Source organism: Lytechinus pictus, chromosome 3, assembly GCF_037042905.1.
Source record: "Lytechinus pictus isolate F3 Inbred chromosome 3, Lp3.0, whole genome shotgun sequence".
Lineage (NCBI taxonomy): Eukaryota > Metazoa > Echinodermata > Echinoidea > Temnopleuroida > Toxopneustidae > Lytechinus > Lytechinus pictus.
In genome coordinates, this window is record NC_087247.1 from 34,321,076 (window position 1) to 34,342,014 (window position 20,939).

Here is a 20,939-nt window from a genome sequence, read left to right on the forward strand (position 1 = left end):
GTTTTATGTCACAAGCAAATGTATAAAGAACCATTTGACGATCAACTTACAAATTAATTTATCTATTCACATCAGGATGACATTGATTGAATCAGATTTGAGAGTTACAAGGTCAAATTGCTCAATAATTACCAAGAAATTGGGGAGGTGCGATAGCACATTTGGTAGAGCAGGAGTTTTGGATTCTGGTGACGTTTGTTTGATTCTTACTTGGTGCGCTAGTGCACTTTGGTATGTCAGTCCTCATTACCAGGTCCCTCGGAGAGGACCTTAAGCCGTCAGTCATTGCTTGCTTGCTTGCTTGCAAGCATTCATGCTTAATTAGCAATCAGGTAAAAACAAATCAAATTTAATTTTCTCTAGTTAACTATAAAGAACCATCTGACTTTCTAAGTTATAATTTTTGTTCGAATGTGATGCAATATTGGAGTCAAATTCAATTCAGAAATCAAATTTAAACTTGTTTCATATAAGCATAATATTTTGCATTTTATATTTCATGTCATGAATTTTGCATGCTCACCAATCTTGCATGGATACTCACTTCATTACTAGCCTTGATTAGATTTGATATCTGAATGTTTCTTTGTATCTCTCTTACTGGCATTAGCCAGGGGGACATGACAGTCTAAGATTATGACCGTTGTGTTTGGGAAGAGAGTAGAGAAAACTGATAGCTGAATTTTAAGCAATAACCAGACCCAATTTTGTCTTGCTTGCTTAACCAATAGCTAATAATATTCTCAGACCTGCCAACCAGTACGTTTTAGCCGTATTTAGTACGTTTTTGCAACCAAAATACGGCAGTACGTTTTTTCTTTGAAAAATATGTTTTTTGTAAAAAAAAAAAAAAAAAAAAAAAAAAAATTTAAACTAAATCGTAATTTATTGAGAAAAATAATCTCTATATGTCTCTATTTCATAAAACGTGCACAAATATGGTTATTAGATCAATGTAATTTCAGGTAACTTGTTTTTTTTTCAATCATTTTGTTAAAACCAGGCTGAAGATATACACATGTTTTAATGTGTTTTTTTTTTTATCTGCAAGAGCAGTGCGCATTGTAGCTTGCATGCAGCTTGAGCGCCGCGATGAGTGAGTGCGCCAAGCAATTTATTATGAAATACACTAGAATACAGTTTTTCATTCCCAGAGGTTGGCAGGTCTGTATTCTACTTGTTTGTATGATGTTGTCCAACTGGGCATTTCCATAAGGTTTATATTTACCCTTTACTTGGGACCTTCCTGAATGTTGTAAGGCTCTCAGATTATCATGACTTGAGAAGTTCTGAAAGTGAAGTTAAATAGGAGAAAAATATTTGTAGGATGTACAAAAAATATATATTTTTAAAGAATTGTCCATACAACAATCTTTTTTCCTGTCAGTGATTGATTTGTAAATTTGCAATTATTTTTGTCATTGTCATCATCATATCATTTTGATAATTGATTTTTAAAATCCCGCTTATTTGTCAATTCTTTATCAGGTTCCGTGTGTGGTCAAAGGATGGCTGACCATCCTGATGTTAGGAAACTTGGTTTCACTGGCTCAACACCCATTGGTATGCAGATCATGAAAAGGTAATTATATTACCACGTAGTTGATCTTATTTTATTTTGTGGGTACCCTTTCACTTGGTACACTCCCTTGGTCGAGTTGCAAGTCAAGTCAATCAGTCTTCATTTTGTTATCAATTTTTTGACTAACCATTTAATCTAATCACCAGTTTGTCTATTTTTTAGCTTGGATTACTCATTAATTAATTGATTATCAATATCAGTCCTTGAAGCTTTGGGTCAATTTTCACCTCTACTAAAATAAGGTGTAAATAAAACTAATTGAAATAATTAGACCAAGTGCTAATTAGCCAAGATGTTATAAGACCAACTGCCAGCTATTTGCAAATGAAATATGGACCAAGTGATATCTACTGGATTTACCCCTTGTCTACACTCTTTTCTCATTTATTTGTGTTGGTACTCTCTATAAGTAATGAATAACTCCAGGTCATAGTTTAACAAACACCACACTTTTATATTATGACATTCATCAAGTAACCTATAGTGAATAGCAGAATCTGTTAGAATTGATTCGGTGATCAAATCACAACTCTAGGTAATATCATAGTGAATTACCCAGGATAGTTTTACAATGATTTCCTATTGATCCAGTCAGTACTAATCTATGTCTATATTGACATCGTATGTTACAGCTGTGCTGAGAGCAACCTGAAGAAGGTGTCCCTTGAACTTGGAGGCAAGTCTCCTCTTGTCATCTTTGCTGATTGTGATATGAGTGCAGCAGTCAGACAGGTTAGTAGAATCACAATATACACTATGGTTATAAATTGGGTATTTGGTCGTATAAATAATTATATTTTATTGGATGGCTCAGAATGGAATACCAGAAATATTCAAAGAGTTTGGGCAAATATTCCACGAATCGCAGATGAGTGGAATATTTGCCCTAACGAGTGGAATATTTCTGGTATTCCATGAAAGAAAGCCATCCAATATAATTATTTTCATCTATCCCACCCCTAGCAATCAAAAAGAGGGAGAAATTTTATTAAACAAGTCATGTCATTTATCACATAATGGTATCATCACTTCATTAGTTCAAATTTGGTCGTTGAAATGCGACTTGCATGTAGTTCATTATGATGTCATTGAGTGTCGTTGTGCTCTTATGCTGCGCACCGCATTGCTTTCATTGTTGTAGGCGGTCTATATTTCACGCATTCGTGCATGCACACTATACTGTTGAATATGCTCTCATATTCAATAGCAAATTTTGTACAGGAGCCTATGGGATATTTGGATTTCAGTCATTCTAGGGATACGCTCTGATACTGCACAGGCGATTGATGCAGTAAAAAAAAACATGTTTTTAATGCATGGCTAAAACGCTCTATATAGATGATAATAGGCTATATGCTTTTAGCTCCTTCTTTGCATATCTACGAATCTCCTCCAGTGAAGAGGATGCGACCTGGCCTTCAGCACTGAAAATTCTAGATCACGTACAGTGCATATATCAAATACATTTTCACAAAATTTTTTCTGCAAAATATAATTTCATTTTTTCTTGGTATGTGGAAAATTACGATATCCTGTATGTATAAACTGAACTTTTATGGTAAATGTGGAGGTATGTCTGGAAGATCCAAGTCTGAGGTAATATGCACCTCACACTTGGCAAGAAGTAATGTGGAAGACTGTATGTTAATCATGCATTTAAAATGTCTTTTTAGGGACTTGGTTCAGTATTCTTCAACAAGGGAGAGAATTGTATTGCTGCTGGAAGATTGTTCGTTGAGGACACCATCCATGATGAATTCTTAGCGAGAGTGGTAAGTTACCACCCATATCTCAAGTAATAAGAATTTTTTCTTTCAGCTTTGATTTAAGTTATTAATACAGCTACTGGACAAAAGTAAGGGGAACTATAATTTTTTACCCATCATTTTGGTGATATCTTCCCAGACTCTTTTCATGATGCTTTAAGAAAAATTGGCACCCCTCCTGACTGTCATGTCTTTCATATTATTGGCTCACATTGCACACACATAATGTTTTATTTTATTATAGAACCAATGTTACAAATGTTCTGTGGATACACAAATAAGAGTGGTTTCATTTGCAATAAGCAATGATTGTGAACAAGATGTGTATCCACTGAAATTGAAGATGAACCAACGGCACAGCAAGTCTATAGTTGTAGATGAGAAACAAATGCTGTTAGAAAGATATGTAGAAACAATGTTAAATCAAATTATCATGATTTCTTGAAACATACTCATACCCTTTCATTTGTGATGATCTACTGCTGGTATCCCAAGATTAGCATGCATGCTGTGCATTCCTTTCAAGTACTCGTACTGGTTTACTTCATGTAGGATGAATATGACATATCTACATTGTTGTCTGGAACTAAGAACATTATAGTGCCTGTTGGTAATGGTTCTTTATTTATTCCTGATCAATCTCTTCACTCTTGGCTACATACAATTTATCTCTCATAGCCTCACCCATTTGGAATCATGTTTTTTTTACATGGATTCAGTTCCTGATGATCCATCTAAAGATATTAATTTTACTCATTACTCATTTATGCTCATCATTGAAGTGTACTGTACACATGTACACAGCTGATGATTCGACCAGGTGTAAGAAAATATCTGATCGCCAACACTTCCTATCAGACAGACAAAAAGTTCTTAAGAAAAAAAAATTAATGCATGCCAGGTACTGTAAGTCAATACGTCAGGATTATTATGTCAGTGACTTTTCCATTAGACTAAATCAAAGTTATTTGATTTGACTAGGTGGAAGAGGTCAAGAAGATGAAGATTGGTGACCCCTTGGACAGGTCAACATCACATGGACCACAGAACCATAGAGCTCATCTTGAGAAGCTTGTTGAATACTGTGATATCGGAGTCAAAGAGGGTGCTACATTGGTCTATGGAGGCAAACAAGCTGATATGCCAGGTCAGGAAACAATCATTAATCAACAGGATTTTAGCTGTTATCATTTTAATTATTTTCATCATTGGCCTATAAACTGATTGAAATGCTAAGATACCTTGAACAGATTTCACATGTGATATATACATGTACTTCACATGGAAATAGTTCACTATGTATACATGCATGTACTGTATGTTTGCTTCCAGCTCATTAGAGTACCTATTTTTATTTTATTAAAAAAAAAGTTTATTTAGGGACGAGGTAAATAGATTTGAACTCTTGATGGCTTAAGGCTGAATTACATCATCCTTGATATAAGATCTGCACTTTAATAATTTGTGTCCACAACTACATTGTCACATGAAGGGTTATGAAGAAATCCAGAGCCCATATGTTTGATATAACCTTGATAAAGCCATACACTCTCAACAAATAACATCTCTACCAGAACAAGAGAAGATAATACACAATAGAAGTCAAATAGATTCAAAATCACAACCATCAGCCATGGATTGGGTCATGACATGTGGTATATTTTTTCTTTATTAATTTGTTTCTGTCTGTGGCATACAAGAATAAATCAGATGTAATGAAATGAGTCAAAATATGATTACTGAATGGTGTTGATGAATCCACCAGGCAACCAAACACTCCCTTCAAGGGTAGGAAACAATTACTTTTAGGGACTATTTTTTTCATCACATTCGGGTGGTTGCTTAATTTTGGGGGCTATTTCATTTCAAGGGCTAGTTTTTTTGCGCAATGAACAAATAAGGAATAATCATTTTGCTGTATGTAGTGTACAAATTTTCTAAATGTTCTTGAATATGTTTCTGGCAGATCTTGGGGAAACCTTCAAAAAGATGATTACCCTAAAGCTTTCAATTTTGGGAGTTTTAAGGGCAATTTTGGCTGTCATGAAGGCAAAATCATCTGTTCCCCCCTTACATATTTCCTATGCTGCAGATAGTAGTATTGAAATTTTTACCTAAATATATTTAGATCAATAGGTTCACATCCCAGTATTAAAGGATCTTGTTGGAGGGAAACCTTCTTTTGCAGCGAGTGTTCAAATGTATTCTATTACTGCCTCTGCACCATTTATAGATCATGCATTTATCATCCTTTTTTTGATGCACACTCCTTTTTGTATGTCGAGTTTGAGCCTGTAGTAAAGATAATATCATTAATGAAACAAACCCTATCTTTCCTGTTGCAGGTCTGTACATGGAGCCTACTGTATTCACTGATGTCACTGATGATATGATGATGGCTAAGGAAGAATCTTTTGGACCTATCATGATCATCACAAAGTTCTCTTCCAGGTAAGAATTACATTTCGTTCGCATCTTGTCTAGTTTCTTGAGCTGGCTTTAATGAGAAACATACATTCTTACCTCCTATTATCATATTTCTTGATATAACAGGAGGTGTGTCACTTTGAATAATGTAGCGATGGAGATTCTTAAATCATTTGTAATAACATCGTTGTTGAATTCTTCAGCAGAAATCAGTACCCTTGAAAGAGGAAGTGGTGAACCGATTCTTGAGAATGGTATATAGCAAGGGTCTTTTGTTTAATATCGATAAAAAGTTGTAAGTGGATGGCCAGGTTGATCAATGCAGTAATATATGATGATTATATGACTCTTTAAAGTGCAGTGAATGTATGTATAAATCTATCTATAAAAACAGGGGTTACAAGTTTGAGAAGTTATAATATTTAGAAATCTATAAAAGTTTTTTTATCAAAATAAAAGACCGACACACAGAAAGTAAATACAAGAAATCGTTTATTACACTAATGATGAACCAATTGCAGGTGAAATGTAGGCTGTAGTTAGGTTAAGTTGATATCCCTCTCATCCGTTTATTTTAATTTCCCAGTGACATTGATGGCATGCTGAGGAGCGCTAATGGTACAGAATTTGGTTTAGCATCTGGTGTCTTCACAAATGATATCAACAAGGCCATGTACGTCAGTGAGAAGCTGGATGCTGGTACTGTCTTTGTCAACACCTACAACAAGACCGACGTTGCTGCTCCCTTCGGTGGATTCAAACAATCTGGATTCGGCAAGGATCTAGGTGAGTGATTTCTCGAGGGAATTTTGTTCAGTAACTGTTTAAGTTCCTGTAGATTCTTTTGGGACCATTTAAATGTCAAATTGGAATTGGTACCTAACCCATGTTTTGTCCTATCTTTAACCTCATCTTCTGCAGGCTTTATAATTGTGTGTGAGGCAAGAGCGAATTCAAAAAGCAAAACTTCATTAGAAGTCAGAACATTAGGTGAATTGATTTTAAACGTCCAACTTGGAAGCTAGGCTTGTAGGAATCCCAATCAGATAAATGTGTTGTTTGAACACCAACGAGTTTGACGCATGTTGTAATTCTTTTCATATTTCTTTAAACACAGATTTCTTTGAACATGATTAAGTGTAGATTGCACTTTGCCTGTGGAAATTTTCGTATAAAATGCAACAAAATTTTAGTTCTTTTCCAACAGATTACCTCTCCCTTTCAAAGTAACCTTTTTCTGAAGAAAAACAAACATTTTATACTCCTATTTCCTTTCTCATGCATCAGGTCAAGAAGCTCTGAATGAATACTTGAAGACCAAAACGGTGACAATTGAGTACAACTGAATGCCATGCTAGCCAGCCTTTTAGCATAAACTGGTTCCATCCAACACAACATAAAGTCATCTCTTTACCATGGAGAATCTCAAGAGAGCCTGACAAGAGAACCAAACAGAAATGAAGCTAGAATCGCATCATCACTTGGCAAAAAATGAAGAAACACCTTTCACATCTTCTTTTCTCCTGCCATCAGCAACTGCGCCTTTTTCATTGTTTTATTTTGTTTTAAACCAAATTATAATTTGGATAGTGTATTAAATACTGATATTTTTTCCACTTTATTGTTTTCAACCTTTCATTTTAAAAGTTATAGTTAACCATAGATTTATTGGAACTACATCAATATTTTTTTTCAATTTTCAAAAAAATCATTTGCAACTGACTTAAACAATACATTGTGTAACAATGAGTATATGAAACATGACATATATGAGGAACAGTTACTGTTCAAGATCTGTTATCGTACTTGGTACTCTTATTATAGTTGGCCTCAAGGTCTTTTATTTGGAATTATGAATTCATATATTAAGATGATTTATCATTCACTTTCCTTTGGAAAATAAAAATGAAAAGACCATGTGTCAATAATACTGAGCAAACAAAAACATTTCAAAAATTATTATTTGATAAATTTTGTCCTTAATTGGCATTGTTGCAATTGAAGATTTACCATCCAATAAAAATATCCTTTAAAAAAATTCATACTTTAAAGTATTCATTGTAATATTTATACATTAGCAGGGAGCTTACATGCAAGACATGCCATATCCTTATGCTGATGCAGTCGATATATTATATGGTGTTCATTTTGTTCAGCTGCAATCCAACAGAGCAAAGGGATATGGTTCTTCATATTGAAGGATTGAGTTGGGATTGAAATTTCATTTGGACCAACATCATCTATGGAGCACTGAATGGAAAGTATTTTACTTTTTGGATAGTTCGTAATTGTGCTTTTGTGTGTTAACTAGTTACCAAAGATACTAGTAATGCAAGAAAGTTCTTGAGTTGTAGTATGGGTATTATCAGTTTTACCGTCTTTGAATCATATTATTCATGCATTGCTAGAATGGAATCGATCAGATATGTAACTACTGCAAGGTCTAAATTATCTTTTTATTATTATTTTTATTGTGTGTGTGTGTGTGCATAGTGATTTGTAGAAAAAATGTATTATTGATAATGCAATTATTTCTATAAAAATGGTTAAGAATTTCTTTGTTCACCCATGTGAACAAACCGTCCCCTCTCCAATTATTTAGTTCTTTTGATTCATTTAACTTATAAATATGTTATCCTTTCCGGTGGGGCTATATTGCTCTGGGCAGGTCAAATACTGGCTGGGCAAGCTTTGTTAGGTGACTAATTAAAATATTTAAAGTGACTTGTTCTTTCTCCTCTTTTTAAAATTTTTGTCAATAAATTTATACAACACTTCTTAAAGGGGTACTCCAGGCTGATAATAATATGATTTTAATGGATAAGGTAAAATCAGACAAACAAAACACTGAAAATTTCATCGAAATTGGACTAGGAAAAAAAAGTTATTACATTTTAAAATTTTGCATTATTTTGGTGAAACAGATCTATGCATGTCTTCATAAACATGCAATGCCAAAGCTAATGATGTCACATTTCCACTTATTCATTTGTGTTTTGTTATTTGAATTATATTTAAGTTTTGTAATTTAATGTGCAAAATAATCATTGCTGCAACTTGTTTTTTCTATACAAGGAAGACATATCGTACACACATTATGGAAATATGAGATAATAATGATTATTATTGAATAACATAAGTAATAAGAAAATAAGGACTTGGCATCAGCCCACCTATTGAATATTCTTGACAACTTGCATATATCTGTTTTCCATGATATTGCTAAACTTAAAAATTTATAACTTCGTTCTTTATTATCAGATCTTGATGAAATTTTTCAGCATTTTGCTCAATGATTTTTTTGTCTCTATTTAGTGATTATTTTCAAGCCCAAAGTACACCATTTAAAGAATGGCTCATGGTGGCTCACACTTTCCTCAGGCATTGTGATGAAAGAGTTTTCTGTATCTCCTCCAAGATCATGTCTCTTAAAACAGATTCAAAGACTTGCAGTATTTTTGAAAAATTATAAATCACATTTCACTTAAATGTACCAATAGTTAAAGAAATTTTATAACATTCATCTATTTTAGACAACTGCAAATATAGGTGCAAATGCCAGCACTGTTAATTTATTATCAAGTTCAAAACACATCAGTTAATCAATTGATTTAAATTTGTTATGATTGGAAAAAAACATGTATTTTCCATTTATCAATAACACAATATACTACCTACAACTTCTTAAAATTTATTTCACAAAAGTTGTCTAATTACAGATCTTATAATAGTTCTTAAAGCTGCCCTATAATGTAAAGTAACCTCTGTTATGTCACCTCTGACATTGCTGTCATTGAATCTGAGTAAAAACTGACTTCAAGGTTTTCCATTTTTCGTGGCACATTTAATTTACAGAAACATTGCATGATTAGAGCTACAAAGTAGTTTTGCATGTAATTGAAAGTACATTTTTATGATACAGAACTCTTCTGCCATCTGTAATTGTACCTTATGTGTTGGGGCCTGTGCAGTGAACTTGCCTTATGGTTCATTTTTTAAGAATTTTACGATTAGGAGGATTGTAATTTGATTGTGATGATATTATTGATGTGAAGCAATCATGAACAATATGTTGAAAGTATACTTATTACTGAATAAAACTGTGTGCCAACATTGGAGTTAAGAAAAGATAGAATGCATGTATATACAGAACAAAAGGAGAAAAAAAAGAAATAAATAAAAGGGAAAAACATTTTCAAACATGTAGATATCAGAAAACCCCAAATCAATGCATGTATATTTTTATCAAAGTTGTATTATTTTCTCATGTAAGACTAAGATATGTTTTGTGTAAGATGTAGACAGAATGCGTTAATCCTTTTGTCTACCTTGTAAAGCAGCTGTCATTTTCAGTTTTCTATAATTATTTTGATACTCTCTCAGTATTACCTAAGCTGCCATGGTGAAAGATTCTAGTGTTCAGACCTCTATCATACCGTAGCGATAATATATTCAAGATTTTATCACACAGACAGCTAAGGTAATTTATTATTCCTGTTCTATTTTCTGCAGTTGTGGATTCAAACGAAGCAGTATGGGGGTTCTTTCTTGATATTTAGTTAGGTCAATATCCTTCTTAAAGCCCTCAAAATACTTTGGAAGGTACTTGAAAAAAATTAAATGATAAATCATTAGAATATGTTGTCAAAAATTTTCATGCCCACTTGAATGCAAATGTACTCCGTTTCTAAATAGCCATTACAAGGTAAACTTGCACGTTTCACTGCATTATGGAATTGTTAACAAAAATGTTTTCAAGCAAACATGAATTCTTTTATCACAAATGTTTATTATCACATATACATATATATGGAACATTTTTATCTCCCCTTTTTTTAGATCTGCAATGTGTTTCTTTTACATGTAATAAATGTAAGTTTTTTTAATTCATCTTTTTATTCATCTTCTAAAATGTAGATATATTCTATTCCACAGAACAACTTGAGAATCAAAGTCCTATCTCTCTCTTATGTCTATATTATTGTCTCTCCTGATGGTGAAAATTTTAAAGATCTTCATGTCTTTTCTTTCATTCTGAAACAAAATCAGGACATTTGCAGATCATGATGAAGGTCCAAATATCAAAACTAATTTGATACAATTTAACCCTTTACCATATGAGAATATGGAGAAACGTGTATGAATGGATACTTTTTCTGTTCCTTCATATTATTTTTTGTTTAATTTTTTTCATTTCTTTATTTCTTAAACTTAGGATTAGTATTATAATTATGTATCTATAATTGGAAAAAAAAATTGAATACCACCATTTCTGAGATATAACATGTGTCATTGCCTTAGTAATACACTGTAAATGAATACATAACCTCTTGTAAAAAGAAAGTCATTTATCTCTGAAGACAAAAAACGATAATGAATAAAAATTTGATCTCAATTGTAAGAACTTGTCTCATTAATTCAACTCTATTGTATTGTTTTGTGTGTTCCCTGAAGAATTCATGAAATTAGATTTTAAAATGCACCCAGTTTTCTACTTGTCCCTGCACTTAAAAAACTTGAACACTCACATACGCATATATATATATATATATATATACATACCAATAATAATGATTAAATTGGTGGTGGTGGTGGTGGAAATGGTAGCAGTGTTGATGAATATGGTTATGGTGGGTGGAGTTGAAAGTGACTGTGGTGATTGAAAGGGTGATGATCAAGATTGGCAGTGGTTTGTGATTAGTCGAATTCTGAGTTTTACTTAAATCGTGAAGTCGAGTCATGATTTGAATGGAACATAGGGGGCGGTATAAAGAAATGCTAGTGCAGAGCTGAAACCATGGTCCATGCTGAAACGAGGACTTTAGACGAACAATGGTTTTAATACAGGTCCGCACCAAGTTTTCAAGAGTACAATAAACTTGATTAAGTCTATTATCGAGTTTATAGATTTTTGGAATTGATTGCATTATTTACAGTCCTTTTTTTCTGTATACACGCTTACAAAGTAGTAAGAGCCGAGTTACCTGGATGTAATTTCTAGTCACTTTTCCTACTATTCTAGTAATAATTATTATGTTGTGGTCAAATGAGACTAGAATGATACTCCAATATTGTCGGACTCATCTGACCTTAACCCAATCTCTCCCATCCCATCTCTGATTATTTGATTAATGGATAGTAAAAGAAGTTCATACCTTACATATTAAATTATTCTGTTTTAAATATCTCTTTCGGGTTACTCTATTATACCACGTACTATTTTCGAGCGTTTTGACAATTATGTTTTTTTTTTTTAAGTTTCATTGTAGAAGATTTTTCTTCTTCCACTCCACTCTTTCACAAATGATATTTGTTTTCGAAAACATTCACAACCCGACTGGTTCTAACCCCCCCCCCCCCCTAAAAAAAAGATTAAAGGGGAGGGAGGGAGGGTTGAGCATCCAAAATGACGAACGTCCATCCGAAGGCTGCTTTGATAAATGAATGTTATTGGGTCTGATCTATTTTGTTTGTTGTAATTACATATTATTGGTTTCTCACACCATTCTCAATGTCCCATGTTATTGATTTGAACTGGAATTTAATTCTAGGCCCTATCCAATTATCGGTTAAGAGTGACCTATATGGTAATAGGGCTAATTATGGTAATTGAAGACTCAAGATGATTTATTGTCATGTAAGAAAAGTGAATATTATGCATTGAAATTTTAACAAAACAATTGATTAGTAACGAAATAAAAGAACCATAACTCTGGTTATTATATTGACCTTTCTGGGGAATCGAATATTATATTCACCAACATGAAAACGACTATGTGTTCGCATTAATGGTTTGCATCTTTTTTACTATTACAAAATGTGCCGTTTTCAGTTATACATCAACAAAATTTAGCTCGCGCTCGCATTACACGTTACATGTTACGAGGTCGTGTGGTCTAGTGGTTAGAGCATTGGATTCATGATCGTAAGGTTGTGATTTCAACCCCCGCCCTGCCATTGTCTCCACTTTGATGAAAGGCCCGAGAGTATTTTTTGTCGTTTACAAGGCCCGTCACTCTGCCTGATTAACTTAGACGTAACATATTCCCTATGTAATTGGTTATTTATACCAGCTTGGCGTTATACCAGGAAAAAAATTGTCTATCTGACTCCCTACAGAAACATGTTGATTAAATATCAGGTATCATGTTCATGAATTCAAACGGTGTTTAATATACCAAAAGCAGGTCAGTTTATTTTAGAAATAGCTCGCGCTCGCATTATTTGTTCAGTGATATACTTATCCTGATCATGAATTCAAATAATGTTTGAGATGTCCCCTTTTTATAGTTCAAAAGTTTTCAGTTCGCGTTTTACAGTTTTATGCTCGCATTATTGGTTCAGCGATATACTTTTACTGATCGGGAATTTAAACATAGGCTCTACCCAAAAATAAAATCAACTCACGCTTCACGCTCACATAATTGGATTTTTTTTTCACTTTACTTAACTTACTTTATATCTGCTTGAAGGCCAGGGGAAATGGAAATTGCAATATGTTTGTGTCATCGACCTTGGAAGTATCTTATTTTTATTCATTTTTGTTTAATTGGGTGGAATAAGCTGGTATGTATTTACTTCATCTACCAGTCTACATGTATGCGCTCTCCCATTGAATTCCTGGTTTTAAAATGTCTATTTTTATGTAAAAGTAAATAATATATCATGCCACATGGAACAATCAGAGATTGCCCATTATTTTCATCGATACTAAACAATTGAAATGTTAAATTAATTTGTTTTTGTATTGACTGAGTATCAGTGTTAAAAACATTCAACTTTTAAGAAAATTACGAGTTATCAAAATATAATAAATGGTTAGATTTTTCTAAACTGTAGTATGTAATATTTGACAAAGTGAATGGGCTTTGCATGTCCATCATTAAAACGAGATTAACCTAACAATGCAAATACTAGCCATACAATGTATCATTATACCAAATTAATTTCACTGTATGATATATTTAAAAAAATCATAACAATGATAAGCTATTGGCTGCTTTGGTTAAGGAGGGAAAGTGAAAAAGAAGGAAATAGGAAAGGTAATGCATGTGCAATATAATAACAGAAAAAACTAAACTTTAAAAATTAATGCAAACAAGAGTTAAAATAATACTCCTTATATTATGTACCAGATTCCACAATTTTGACCTAACAAATGGAACGCCTCTGGCAGTCGAGCCTAGCTGCATTACGCAATTCAATATAGCAACAGTGCTGACTTTGAAAACAGCTATTGAATACTTATTAACAAAAGAAAACACTCACGGATGATAAAATACTATGTCCATTGACCCAACATGACCTTGGACGATAACCATGTGACCTAAGACGTGTGCAAAACCGTTGATAACCCTTATGTCTATGTTTCATGAGCTACATGTGTAGATCCATAAACTTTTCAAGTTATGATGCCAATTCAACAAATACCCCCAACACGGCCAGAGTTCAATGACCTATATATACTTTTATCTTGGTCATGTCACCTGAAACTCGCACAGGATGTTCAGAGATACTGAATTGTTCTTAATAATATGTGTAAGTTTCATGAACTAGATCCATAAAATTTCAAAGTAATGATGACAATTCCACAAATCAAAGTTCGTTGACCCTAAGTGACCTTTGACCTTAGTCATGTGACCTAAAACTCAGGCAGGATCTATAGTGATACACTATTACCTTTATGTCTAAGTTTCATGAACTATATAGGTCCATATACTTTCTAAGTTATGACGACAGTTCAAAAACTTAACCTTGGTTAAGATTTCCATACTGATTCCCCAACATGGTCTAAGTTAATTGACCCTAAATTAGCTTTGGCCTTAGTCATGTGCCCTCAAACCCAGACAGGATATTTAGTAATAATTGATTACCTTTATGTCCAAGTTTCATGAACTAGGTCCATATACTTTCCAAGTTATGATGACATTTCTAAAAGCTTAATCTTGGTTAAGATTTCAATGTTGACGACGCCGCCGTCGGAAAAACGGCGCCTATACAGTGCGTATAAAAAAACGGGACAGATTTGAAGTCTATAATTTTTTTTTCCAAATTATAATGTCTATATTTTGGTGTTAATAGGTGCTCTAAGTTCTTATCCTTCAAATGCTATAAAATATTTAGTTTTGTTCATGCTTGAGCGAACACGGAATGTTTTTGTCTGAGGTTAAAAAGGAGGCTTGCGCCAAAATGGCATAAAATTTTAAATATGATGATCGGACTTCTTGCTATTTAGCAGACTTCCTCTTAACCTTTTCATTATCTTTGCCATAATTTTCAAATCATGCGGTCAAAATTCATTTTCAGATCTATTTATTTGTTTGATTTGTTCTGTTGTTGTTTCTTTTTAATATGCTCTCTGTTAGCTTTGAATATTCCTTCTTCAAGCTAAAACAATTTTGTTTCAACCGAAGTATGTGAGAGCGTGGAATTTTTTTTCAAATCCTTTCATTGTGTGCTACAAAGGCTATGGTGCCTTTTGAACAGTGCCACACAGATGTGCGGGGGCCAGGGATGCTCCCCCCTCAATTAAATAAATCATGACCAAGAAAAAAGTGGACAGGAAAAAAAAGGAAAGATAGAAAGTAAAAATATGATATTATTTTCTGAATATTATGTCAAAATCTATCACAAAATTTGATATTGTAATAAAAAAGTGGGAATATTTCCGTGCTCACTTCGCTCGCTCACAACTATTTAATACATTTTACCCGATCTGCCATATCTAGCTCCTTCAAAATTAACTCAATACACCATTGTCATCGAAAGACATGAATCCCTTCTTGTGTTTCCTGTCAAGCAATTAAACTGGTCAAGGAATCAATGACCCCTTGAAAAAAAAATTCATGTCTTTTAAAGGTACATAACATAATTTGTTTCACATAATAAAAGGATTTGAATAATCACAAGTTTTCCCAATTAATAATGCAAATCTTGTTTGGGTTGACAAAAAAATCTTCTTTTCTCAGTTACTTATGAAGGAAAATTAAAAGGTAAGAGATGTTTAATTGAAAAAAAAAATAATTCAAGTAAATAAATAAATTTTTAAATAAAATTTGACGGCATAATTCGAAAATTGTGGCACAGATAATGAAAAGGTCAAGAGGAAGTCTCCTGATTAGCAAGAAGTCTGATCATCATATTACTCATATTCTGCAATTCTGGCGCAACCCTCTTTTTGAACACCCAACAAAAACGTCCCGTGTTCGCTCAAGCATGAACAAAATTTATTTTTTTAAATTGCATTTCAAAGACAAGACATTAGAGCACCTTTTAACACCAAAATATAGACATCATAATTTGAAACAACAATTTTATAGACTTTTCAAATCTGTCCCGTTTTTTATACGCACTGTAGTCTCGCTCTGCTTTGCAGGTGAGACAAAACTACAAGTTTCGTACTGTAGGAAGGGGATACCCCTTTCACATTCTCTTACCCTCGGTCTCTTTGCTCCCTATTAGCAATTTCACCCCCCCCCCCCAAAAAAAAAAAAAAAAAAAAAAAAAAATTAAAAAAATCAGAACAAATGTTTGTGCCCCCCACGTTTTGGAAATTCCCGGATCCGCCCCGCTTTTATTTAAACTATATGACCCATATTCTGAAGTCGGATTTAACTTAGACCACGGTCCCCGGTCTAACTCTGTGCTAAATTTATGGGGAGCCAAAAATTCTGTTTATAAATTATATATTTCTTATGTTCACTATTTTGTTTCCTTTTGCTTTATAAGGAAGAAAAATATTTTAAAATACTTCAGTTATCATTTCCAGACAATTTTGGTGTCATATGAGTTAATAAATTGGATGTGTACTGTTCGGGATGTGTGCCCCAATAGGCTCTCCATATAGTTAAACCACAACTTTAAACCCGAGTTCAGAATACGGCCTATACGGGCCTATGTCTTTTAAATATTTTTGGTCAGGGACCGTAGGGCATTTCTGGGCTAAGGCCACCGCGCACCTTTCGACTTGTCCACGATCCGATTTTGGAACTAGTCGCATTTTGCTCATATTTTGAAAATGTGAATAAAACGTATATTTTTATTTGAGGTTCAAATTAACCGGAATGATAATAATATAACAATTTTGGATGATTGCAAGCCCTTATTTTTAAGTAAAGCCCAAATTAGTTTCAAATCGTAGCCTGTTGTAAGATTGCTATGACGTCATTACGACTAGATATTAAATTCGCTTTTATTCTAGTATAAAGGATGATAGCATAGATTTAAACATAGTAGTACGATGATTTAGAACAGTACACATTAAGATATTCCATGTCTCAACTAGCATCAAATTTATTCTACTACGTTTTTTTTAATTCCAAAATCGGGTCGCAGACCAATCATAAGGTGTGCGGTGGCCTAATTGGGCCTATACACCTGTAAAAGTCAGTATCATAAAATTTTGATTTTGATGTACATATTTCATATACTTTATATTTAAAGCACCCGGCTCTGCTTTCGGAACTTCACTGAAACTTATTTTGGACACGCCTTCCATAAAATTCGCGTGGCGTCTTTGTAGATAACCGTGGCGCCTCGCTCCAACTCCGACATGGAATGAAAGTGCACTATTTAGTCTATAAAATCAGACAATAAAAGCTTTTTGCAGCATAAAGAATAAATCCCATGCAACTTTAGTCAGATCTTGTGGATAAGTATGCTCCTATAGTTATAAATCAACTTTCAAGTTTATAGCTCAGATGAGATCTCATTGTTTCATTCATTTGTTAAGATTGTGGTTGTTTTTGTGAGAATTCAGCGGGGGATAAGACTATTATGTCATTCGCTCGACTGGTCGCCAAACCAAACCCACTGTTGTATGGCGCTCGCTCGTTTGATCACCGTGGTGTGCAGTCTGCTTGCAGCTTTGCGACGCAGAAGTTGATGCATTTCTTCCCTCGCACTGCTGTTGCAACACTGCTCCAAAACGTTGGACTTGGTGGTATGTTTTGCTTGTTTAAAAGTATTGCATTTCTTAATTTCAACATAAGATAAATGGAGTCTACCAATGATAGAGGCCTCTCTTTCACCTTGTCAAAAATTCTCTTCGCGAAAGAGAGGTGATTTTTCCCCCCAGGCCGTGGCGAAGTACTTACCTGTATTCTGCTGGAACACATGAAGCAAACTTTCCGCACCCTTTGGAAGAGGGAGGCTCTCCAGCTCCATTCTGTAGCCCGCTTGGGATAACAAGTCTCTTAGACTGGGGACGATCGCTTCTTACTCAACTTTAAAGGAAGGTTGCGTTTTGCTTTATACTTTGCCTTATACAAGAAAATTAGGCGTAACGTGAATTTGCGCGGCACCATGGCAAGTACAAGTAATCAAGATCTTAATTCTAATATGAAGAGGACGAACTATCAAGATGATTGGAGTGGAGATGAAAATGAAAAACCAAAGCCCAAGGATGAGGAAGTCAAACACACAGCCAAATCACTATTTAAGGAGAATCTACTCAGTACAATCACATACTGCAGTGTTTTTGGAAGTTTTGGAATGTGTGTTTCCCTCCTCGGTCCAACACTTGAAGATTTAGGATGTCAAACTGGAAGTACTGTGATTGAAATGAGTTGGGCTTTTCTTGCTCAAGCTCTTAGTATCCTTATTGGGTCAATGGCAGGTGGATTTCTTGTAGACAGGTGAGTTTATCATCCTCATTGACTTTGGCTCTATCATCAAGTGTATGCCATAATCGTTCAACATAAATTACAAGTAAACCGGTGATTATTGCAAGAGTACCATACTTTCCCCGCTAAAAATTGGGAGAAAAAAGGTCATCTGCTGTACATGAGGATTTACATGTACAGTATATATTCCTGTTGGTCTTTAAAACAAACCTCTCATTAATGTAGGCGGTATATCCCCACACAATAAATTTTATGTTCAATGCTTTTGATATTGTCTTTTTTAAGCACAGGAAAATCAAAGAAAGAAATAGTTCTGGAAAAGTGAGAGATGAAATGGGATGCAGACAGAAATATAATTGTCTTGTTTGGGATTCATTTATCAATCAAAGTATAGCATCCCCATCACTTTTATATAGTGGAACTTATTGGAACAATCTAAAGAACGACCTCTGGTACAGGGGCTAACATTTTTCTTGTTTTGATATCATATCATAGCAAATGACAAAATGAAATACAACACATTAACAAAATCAAATTTTTACAGATGTGTCACTGTGTACATGTATAATAGACCTATAGTAGACCTATATAATCAGACCTATTTTCGAAATGGCCTGAAAAAGAAATTGTTTTATCAATTGTTATAATCATTGGCCTACACAAGTCATGTTCATTGGCATCTGTACCTGGTTTCAATCAAAAGTACTGTCTGGTTCGGTGATACAAAAAATGCAAATTATTGGGGTTTTTTAGTGATTGCAATCCCTCTAGATGCAGTCTTCTGGTGTTAATATTTGCTAATATAGCATAATCACTGTCTGCCATGCAACCTGTATCATGCCCATTAGGATTTTGTCATACCAATACACTGTATATACATGTACATTGTAGAAGACTGTATGGTTATTGTATACTGGTATACAGTTTGTCTGCACAACCCTTTTTTATATTGTGCAAAAAATATGCTTCAGTGATTTATTCATGAATGGTTGGAGTTTTTAAACAGAACAATTACGACAGGAGCACACAGGCCAAAGTGTTGACAATTCCAGAAGTCGAATACTATTTATAAGAAGGAAATAAGAGTGATAAGGGATAAATGATTTATTCTCAATTAAAATGGTAATTCTTCTTTTAAAAATGAAACTCCAGCCTACCTAAGTTACAGAGTGTTCATAACATGAAAACATGCAGTGCACAATGCACCTGTAGCATTAATCTTACCAAAAATAAAATTATAAAAGGATATAAAACAAAGTGTTTTTTTACTGGGGCATCAGTTTGGAATAATTTATCATTTTTAAAAGACATGCCCAGTCAGATTCTTTATAATCTGCTCTTTTTTGACAATGTAAAAGTGTGTTGTTAATGTTCTCTTATCATTTGTGTGGAAATGTCTGTCTTAGCTTCACAATGTTTATTTTTAATACATTTGTAAATATAATATTTGTATTTATGTTGTAGGGTCTTCAATCAAATCAGTATACTAGTTACTGATGAAGACACCCTACTAAATAAATCAATGAATGAAGAAATAACGATACAATTTGTTTCCAATTATAAAGTTGGAGAGCTCCATGACCATGATGTGAGTACCGGTACCTTTTAAAGTGTCTATGATCCACTCTGCAATGTTGTAATAGTTGGTCATAATTTTGATATTTAAACATCAGTAAGTTGGTTAATTTCTTGACTCCATTAAACTGTATTTTTGTTTCTGATGATAATCATATGATCTGATTCCCACTTTATGGGGTCAGGTTGTACATTGTAGACTGTTGAACTAAAGTTGAACATTATTAAAAGAAACTGGCTTTAATAGCCTGAAGACTAAGTGATAAATGGCAATAAGATTTTTTATTATTTTTTTTTTAAAGATGTTTTTTAGACAAGGTGCTTGTTGACAAATAAATCTGATTAGATCATGTGAGATAAGATGGGCATTAGACAAAATGAAATATTAGACCAAGTGGTGATCACATTGTAAATAAATGTATCAGTTTGTTATTTACATGTACATGTAATTATAATTTCAAAAGGGTTTTGGTGAAATAATGAAAGAGAAATGTAGTCTTTTGGTGGAATGAGCAATTTTCAATATAAATAAAGTAAAGATTTATGATGCAAGAGTGAGAGGAGTGTATTTTTTAATGAAAGACAATGGTAATCAATAAGCATTAAAGAATGAAACATAGAAATACACCTGAGGGAGAAAAGGAAATGTATGAGACAAACTTGATTGAATAAAACAAATCAGCATTGTGATTAATGAATAATTTCCATTTCCAATTTTCCATTTTCTATAGAGTTAAAAATGAAGGCAGTAATATATTGAAACATGAACTAGGCATTATCATTGTCACAGAATACACACTGTGTAATACATATCGGGTTACTGGTCATGTTGATGGCTTGGTGAGTAGAGAAATGGCTGACATTTAAAGTTTTCTTCAGTTTTCATCACAAAAGGTACATGTATAACATGAGACAATGCTGTATTTCAATTCATGTTTATAGAACATCAATGAAAATTTGACAGGA

General features: G+C 33.6%; 1 protein-coding gene across 2 annotated transcripts in view; it reads left to right on the forward strand.

Annotated features, from left to right (window-relative positions):
* Positions 1-11,179, forward strand: part of LOC129257389 (mitochondrial 10-formyltetrahydrofolate dehydrogenase-like) — a 29,297-nt gene extending 18,118 nt beyond the window's left edge. For both annotated transcript variants that reach the window (XM_054895697.2, XM_064096883.1), the window contains exons 16-22: positions 1,489-1,582; positions 2,215-2,314; positions 3,256-3,354; positions 4,330-4,495; positions 5,694-5,799; positions 6,362-6,561; positions 7,063-11,179. In XM_054895697.2, coding sequence (XP_054751672.1) covers positions 1,489-1,582; positions 2,215-2,314; positions 3,256-3,354; positions 4,330-4,495; positions 5,694-5,799; positions 6,362-6,561; positions 7,063-7,121 — 824 coding nt within the window. In that variant the 3' untranslated portion in view covers positions 7,122-11,179. The remainder of the gene's footprint in view (positions 1-1,488; positions 1,583-2,214; positions 2,315-3,255; positions 3,355-4,329; positions 4,496-5,693; positions 5,800-6,361; positions 6,562-7,062) is intronic.
* Positions 11,180-20,939: the final 9,760 nt, after the last annotated feature.